Source organism: Rhincodon typus, unplaced genomic scaffold, assembly GCF_021869965.1.
Source record: "Rhincodon typus isolate 14 unplaced genomic scaffold, sRhiTyp1.1 hic_rhity00009031, whole genome shotgun sequence".
Lineage (NCBI taxonomy): Eukaryota > Metazoa > Chordata > Chondrichthyes > Orectolobiformes > Rhincodontidae > Rhincodon > Rhincodon typus.
Genome location: NW_025974669.1, coordinates 1 through 8,278, shown reverse-complemented (window position 1 = coordinate 8,278; position 8,278 = coordinate 1). Strand labels below are relative to the sequence as shown.

The 8,278-nt window shown below is 41.8% G+C and overlaps 1 protein-coding gene across 1 annotated transcript; it reads left to right on the top strand.

Annotated features, from left to right (window-relative positions):
* Positions 1-1,216: 1,216 nt before the first annotated feature.
* Positions 1,217-8,198, top strand: LOC109926658 (tissue factor; the record flags this gene model as incomplete). Its single annotated transcript, XM_020526495.2, has 4 exons — positions 1,217-1,407; positions 4,443-4,624; positions 4,727-4,871; positions 7,768-8,198. Coding segments are annotated over 4 exons (664 nt in total), but the record flags the coding sequence as incomplete, so codon positions are not given.
* Between the last annotated feature and the right edge of the window lie 80 nt (positions 8,199-8,278).

Genomic DNA, 8,278 nt, shown 5'->3' with positions numbered 1-8,278 from the left:
TTTCCTGCTCCTCTGATGCTGCTTGGCCTCCTGTGCTCATCCAGCTCTACACCTTGTTATCTCAGATTCTCCAGCATCTGCAGTTCCTACTACCCATGTTGTTAAGCTTGGATTTTGGAATAGTGAACAAGCAGTAGATATTCTGGCAAATTCTTCCTTTCTCTTTTCCACACACCGCTCGTACCTCCCATCTCACAACCCCCTTCGCCAATGAAGGTGGGAAGTGCAATCATATCACCATGCTCATTTCTATAGCTGAGATGAACCAACTTAACCATTACATGGCTCCTTAGAAAAATAGCCAAATAAAGTTGTCTGTTAAATGAATAGCTGATAAATTATATAACTTTGAAGAGCAGCCTATAATTGTGTTTTATGGCAGTTTAATGAATGAGAGAAACTCCAGTTTGCTATGTGAACTTCATAGATGTTGATCAATTCTATAGGGTTTTAGATTTTACAATATGGTTGCTTTTTCCACGAAAACCCGTGACCCAAAGGAAGGATTTGGTAAACTATTTAATTGCTGGCAGTGTTTGTGGACATCCACAAGTACGCATGTGTTGAAGCGGAGACACGCGTGTGTGCTAATGCGGAGACACGCATGTGTACTGTTCCAGACACTACCTGACCATGTTGAATCTGTGTGCACTGCGCATGTGCATTAAAGCACACACACACTTTTGAAGGGAGTTTCAGTGGCGGAGAGTCAGGACATGGGAGGAGGGAATCAGGGAGGAGTGAGGGGCAAAAGAATTGAGGAGATGGGTAGTGAGGGCGTTAGAGTCCGCTCTCCGACTCATCTGCTCCTCTCCTCCTCCTCTTCTATCCCTCTTTCACTTCTCTTGAGTTGTGATCCAAATCCCCCTTCCAGTCCCAATCTTTCCTAAGTTCTAACGCCCCTCTCCCATTCTAATGTTCATAATACTCCAGCCATGGGAAAACGAACATCTTGTATAGCTTTAGCAAGAAGAACATTTCTTTTGCTTGCTGCTGTAAAGGAAGGTGTGACATTTTGTAAGGTGTTAACAAATCCTATTGTGTACATTTATGGGCTGTCAATGTGCAGAAACTGTTCAGACATATTAGCACTGAACTGACATCAATGGCAGTTTATTCCTTCCCTCCCTCCCCAGTAAATAAAATGTTTTCTCTGAACAGTAAACCACTGTCTCTCAAGTTTGTTTTAAATGATTGTTTTTTTTTTTTAACCCAGCATGACTTCAAACTGGAATAAGAAGCCAGAATGTATCCAGAGCAAAATTACAAGCTGTGATGTGACCAACCTGATGCAGAACGTAACAGAGACCTACATTGCTGAGGTGGAGACCCACGGTGCAGAACACACAGGAGAAGTCGAAGAACCATCTTTTGTCCAGTCTAGCCCCTTCCAGCCCTTAAAGCAAAGTAAGTGTCACCAGTATTTCCACACCACGGGGCAGCCTGTATTATAGAGTTTACAGCAGTTAGTATAACTTGTCCTTTTGTAGTGATTTGAAAATAGTAAAATGTTCCTGGGTGTTTCATAGGAGCTTTATCGGAATGTTTGATCGTGCCATGTAAAAGGAAATTAGGAAAGCTGACCAACAGTTCTTGGTTGAATTCTTGAAGTCATTTTTAAGGCAGGGACATAAAGAGGAAGTGAACGGTAAAGAGTCAAAGAGGAGGGAGTTTCAGACCTTAAGACAAAGGTAGCTGAAGGCATGGCCACCCATGATACAGCAATTCAAATTGAAGATGCATACGAGGCCAGACTTAGTGCATTACAAATATTCTGGGGGGTGGGGCGGTGGGGAAATGCAGTTCTAAATCTTGAGGAGGTTACAGAGTTGGGGAGAAATGAGGCCTAAGGAAGGATTTGAAAAAAGTGTGAGAAAGTTAAAATTGAGATATCGCCAGCTCCGAGAGCATGGAGAAAAGGCAGACGATGCAAGATTTGACCAGCAGAGCTTTGAGTGAGCCATTAGAGGTTGAATGGTGGGAGAGTGTTGGAATCATCTTACCATTAACTGCGACCTGTCATCCATCTTCCTTCCTTCTCACTGAAACAGATTATTGCTGGAAACACACAACAGATGCTTCACGCGCAATAAAGAGAAAGGACCATATTTATGATGAAGGGATGAATCAGAAAAGTCTATTCGCTGTACAGATGCTGATATACCTAACTCCCTTTGCTTCTGTATTTATCATATTCTCTGCCTTACCGGGGCAATACATGGACAATCTGCTTATTCAGCTGTAAAAGAATGTATTACCAAAAATGAAATAATGGAATGAGTCAAGCTTAAGAGTCAGATTAAATGGGCACAAGAAGAGAAAATTAAAAATGAATGCATCATAGAATCGTTCAGTACAGCAGAGGCCCTTTGGCCCATCTAGTCTGTACTGCCAAAAATATATTACTACCTACACTAGTCCCACTTTCCCACACTAGGCCACTAGCCTTGAATGTTATGACGCATCAAGTGCTCATCCAAGTACTGTTAAAGATTGTGAGGTTTCCTGCCTCAACCACCCTCCCTGGCAACTATCCCACCAACCTCCAGGTGAAAACATTTTTCTTCCAATCCCATCTAAACCTCCTGCCTTTCACTTTAAAATTATGCCCCATTGTATTGACCTTTCAACCAAGTGGAGCTGCTTTCTATTCAATCTTTCTATGCCCCTCTTATGCACCTCTATTGGGTATCCCCCTCAAACTTCTGTGCTGTAACAAAAAAACATATAAGCTTATCCAGTCTCCCTTCATTGCCTAGGATGGAGCATTTCAGCATCATCCCGATGAATCTCCTTTGCACCCCACCCTCACCAGTGCAATCACACCTTTCCATGATAGCGTGGTGACCAGAACTGCACACAATACTCCAGCTGTGGCCTGACCAAACTCCTGCACAGCTCCAGCACGACCTCCCTGCACTTATAATCTACAACTGACAAAGGCAAGCATCCTAAAAGCCTCCTTAACTACCCCATTAATCTGTCCTGCACTTTCAAGGAGCTGTGGACAAATACACCAAGATTGTGGGGAGGTGATGAGCCTAGTGGTATTATTGCTAGACTATTAATCCACAAACTCAGCTAATGTTCCTGGAACCCAAGCTTGAATGCCACCACAGCAGATGGTGGTATTTGAATTCAATAAAAAAAGCTGGAATTAAGAATCTGTTGATTTACTGTAAACCATTGCCAAGAGAAACCCATCTGGTTCACTAATGTCCTATAGGGAAGGAAATCTGCCATTCTCACCTGGTCTGGCCTACATGTGACTCCACAGCCACAGCAACTGGTTGACTCTCAACTGTCCTTTGAAATGACCTAGCAAGCCATTTAAGGTCAGCTAGGCACAGGTAATAAATGCTGGCCAGCCAGAGATGCCCACATCCCACGAGTGAATAAAAAAGAAGATTCTTCTGAGCACCATAGTTCTTGCCATTCATTTGAGTATTCCCTTGTCTTGTTCATTCTTCCAAAGTGCATCACTTCACATTTATCAGGGATTACGTTCCATCTGGCACTGATCTGGTCACCTGACCAATCTCCTCTTCTAACCTAACGTCTGCCTCCTCATTGTCAACCCTGCAACCAAGCTTTTTGTCACATAGTCAAAATATAGTCAAAGTGTTCCCCACATTACACCCACTGAACCAGAATTTCCATTTGTAATGATCGTGATAGTGCCTGTTGTAACTGACAGCAATGTCTAGCAATGCACAAGCACAGTCAAATGTAAAATTTAGTACCCTTTACAGGGTAAGTTGCTGCAGTCTTCAGAGATGGTATCGACACAGAATCCATCATTTATATCAGCTTCAACGTTTTACATCCGGTACTGGTACATAAAAAGGTTGAACAAGTTCAGCATTGTCAGGAGAGCTGGCATTTGGTATACCAAGACATAGTTACTGCTGAAAAACGCTGCCCCTGAAGTTATTTTAAGAGGATGGAGTATCATTCTTTCCCCTTCATCATTCCTAAAATTATGACAGTTTTTAAAAATCTTATTTATCGTATTATATTCGTCACCCCAAGTCTCATGTACATCCCTTAATTGTCTTTTTTGCATTTTGTAAACTGCTTGAGTTTAATTATAATATGAGCTTTGTACTTCCTGCTTTGTTGTCTGAAAGAATTCTTCAATTTGATTGGTTGCTCAACTCGCTTGATGCCGTCACCATTACTGAATTCTACTGAGTTCCCATTAATGGCCCCAGATTCAGAGTCAGAATAAGCAAAAAGACTGCTCTAGGTCCAGTTAAATCACTGTGGGCAGGCTGTTTTTGAGGTTAGTGACTAGTGGTGTCCTTTCATTAATAACTGCTTAATGCATGCCAACAAATTTGAGCATTTATATCATGTTGCAGCATAAAAGCAATAGAAGAATATTCTTGCCAGAAATGGTATACATCTGTTTAACATGGTGATGTTTCTTTATATTCTAGCTGACATTGGAGAAGCAAGCTTTCAAATTTATAAAAAGAGTGAAGATGAGATTGAAGTGTTAGTACAAGATCCACTTACAGGCATCAAGTTTTCTAATAAGACTTCAAAAACTCTGCATGATATCTACGGGACAAACCTCACTTATAGGGTGTTTTACTGGAAAGATGGCACAAGTGGCCAGGTTTGTTCAAGCATTGTGACAAATTTTGTTTTTTTTTCTGTTTGAATAATCCTTGTATTCCTGATTAAAAACAGCAATTTTTAAATAACTTTGTTTCTACAGAAAACTCAAATTGGCAACAGTCAAAGAATAATTATTAAGATTGACAAGGGAATCAATTACTGCTTCGTTGTTCAAATCTACATTAAATCACCATTCAAAAATAGCCCAAAATCTCAAAGCAAATGCACAGATCTTAAAACCACAGGTAAGCCCTTACTTATTTGAAACGGTAGTCCTGCTTTATAAGGGACCCCATCCTTCAAGTGCACCCTGCATCTGAGGAAGTGCTATTGTTGATTTGGAAGCAAAATGTTGTAGATGCTGGAACTCAGAAACAGAGCATGAAGTGCTAGAGAAACCCAGGAGGCCTGACAGAATCTGTGGAGAAAGAAGTCATATCGGACTTGAAACATGAACACTATTTCTCTCTGTGCAAATGCTGCCAGACTGCTTTCTTCCGCTCTTCTGCTTTTACTATTGCTGATACTTATCCAGAGAGTTCTTTTCTATTTAGAGAATAATAATCTAAGTAACATTGACCAGGGGATCCTCCGTATCTTGCAAAACTCATTCTCTTTACAGCTCTTCACAATGATGCACTTCAGTAAAGTGTGGAACACCCCTCAGTGAATCTACTGAGCAAGAAATTTTCTGGTATATTACTAAGATATGGAAAGAAATTGGAGAAGTTGTTCATCCAGGGAGGCAGTGGTGTAGAGGTCCTGTCACTCAGCTCATAATCCAGAAAGTCAGGCTAATGTGCTAGCGACGTGGGTTCAAATCCTACTATTGCAACAAAATCTAGATTAAAGCACTAGCCTAATGGTGACTACTGTACATTGCTATTTTGAAAAAGAAGCTCATTTGATTCATAGATGTCCTTGAGAGAAGGAAATTCAAAGATCACAGAATCCCTACAGTGTGGAAACAGGCCCTTTGGCCTAACAAGTGCACACCGACACTTGGACCATCCCACCCAGACTTATAACCCACCTAAGCTACACATCTCTGAACACTACAGGCAATTTAGCCTGGCCAATTCACCTAGCTGGAACATCTTTGGACTGTGGGAGTAAACTGGAGCACCTGGAGGAAACCCACACAGACACGGGGAGAATGTGCAAACTCCACACAGACAGTCGCCTGAGGGTAGAATTGAACCTAGGTCCCTGGTGCTCTGAGGCAGCAGTGCTAACCATTGAGCCACCGGGAAATCTGCCATCCTTACCTGGTCTGGCCTCCATGTGAGTCCACAGCAGTATGGTTAATAATAAATGCCTTCTGGGATGGCAATAAATATTGGCCAGACCAGCAATGTCCACATTTCATGAACAAATTAAAATAAACAGGGACATTTCTGCAACAGAAAAAAATAAGCAGGAATGTGATAGAGGTTTTAAAATCTTGGACCATTTTGAGAGAGTAAGTAGGGAGAAACTGTTCCCAGTAGCTGAATAGTCGGTAATCAGAGCTCTCAGATTTAAAGTACTTGGCAAAGGAATCAAAAGTATCATGAAGAAAGAATTTTTTTTTTTAACGTAGTGAGTTATAGAGAACTGTCTGACAGAGCCACAGAAGCAGGTTCAACGGCAAAATTCGAAAGTGAGTCAGATAAATATTAATGGAGGAAAGAAAGATTACAAAGTTTGGCTGAGGAAGAGAAGGAGTTTGGAATTAGATTGCTACATCAAAGAGCCAGAATAGGCCAAAAGGTTTCTTCCTGTGCTGTATCATTCTATAAACAGAAGGTCATACCAGTCTCATAGATTTTATAGTGGTGCAGATTGACATATCTGCCAAATACAGACAAAAACCAGAAACTATTCATAATTCTATTGAGGGTTAGTTGTGAACTTGTTTAAAACTGGCATGTGTTTATCGTCATCTGCAGCATTAGAGGTGCTGTGCATATTAAGAGGTTGAGATGGATAGAATTGTACCATCCACAACAGAGTCATCAGTTCAATTGCTGCCAAATTCAGCCCCGTTGTAGTTCCCTTGATTAACAGTTCACTAAATCTTGGTGACATTGCCAAACAGTAGTTCAATAATAAATCATTTTTGTTATTAGCTTAAAAGTACAACCAAAACACAGAAGGAGCTATTTGGCTCAGTGTATCTTTTCCACCTCTTTGGTAGTGCTACCCAATTAACCTCAATGGCCTGCTCTTGCCCCAGGGTCGTATATTTTTCATTCCCTTCAAGCTTTTGTCGAATTCTTCATTTAATGTGCCAACAAAGTCTACTTCAACAACCATGACTGGCAGTGCACTCTAGAAAACAATAAGTGGAAGATAGCATTCATGCCACACAACTGCCAGGCAATGACTATCTCCGACAAGACAGAATCTAACAATCACCCCTTGCCATTCAGTAGTGCTACCATCGCTGAATCCTGCCTCTATCAACATCCTTGGAGAATACCACTGAGCAAAAACAGAACTGGGGCAGCCATATAAATATTGTGACCTACTCTCAAAACCAAAGACTGAATTCTGCAGAGAAACTTTTACCTCCTGGCTTCCCAAAGCCTGTCCACCACCTGCAAGGCACCAGTCAGGAGTGTGATGGAATACTCCCCACTTGCCTGGATGAGTGCAGCCCCAACAACACTCAAGAGGCTGAAAGCAGCCCGCTTTATTGGCACCCATCTGCTACTTCCCACATTCACTCACTCCCTTCACTACTGCTGCAGCATCACAACCGGGTGTACCAGCCACAAGGTGCACTGCGGTAATTCTCCAAGGCTCTAATGACAGCACCTACCATATCCTCAACCTCTGCCACCTAGAAGGACAAGAGCAGCTGATAGAATATTCATTCCACCAGTACACAAATTTAATCGCCTAATTTATGCAATAAAAACCATAAGCTTTGGCAGCATGCAACAAGTGCAGCAACATCAGAAGAGAAAGGCAGCTTAATGTTGTTGGTGGACAATCTGCATTAGAACAAATCCAACTTTACTGTCTGAAATGTTAACTTCCTGTGCCCTCTGAGTTTCCCATGTATTTCTAGCAGTTTGTAATAATATTTGATTTGTGATGTATACAGTTTCAGTCTTTTCCTAATCATATTTTTCTCCTTTCACCCCTTTTTAGAGTTTGGCTATGGCTTCTATGCCATAATAATAGTAGGAGCACTAGTGGTCATCAGCATTATCATTGGGGTGACGGTGTGTTTGTGCAGACGTAAAACTGTTCACAACAATGTGGAGACAAACCCTCTGAAGGCGGTGTCTGCATAATTCGAAAGCAATGTGTCTTGAGTGACTGGTCCCATCGCCAGCTGCTGGTTGGATTTTTGTAAGAATTTCTTCACTGACAATAGGAAGCGAACGACTCCTGTAGCACGTGTACCTCACAAGCATAACTGACCGTTCACAGAAGTACGGTGAAAAGAAACATTTTGTTTCTATGAAACATTTATTTATCACCATATCAAGCAAGCAGGGAACTTTATTTCAGAGATAGTAGGAACTGCAGATGCTGGAGAATCCGAGACAACAAGGTGCAGGGCTGGATGAACACAGCAGGCCAAGCAGCATCACAGGAGCAGAGAGGCCGACGCCTCGGGCCTAGACCCTTCATCAGAAAAGGGGGAGGGGAAGGG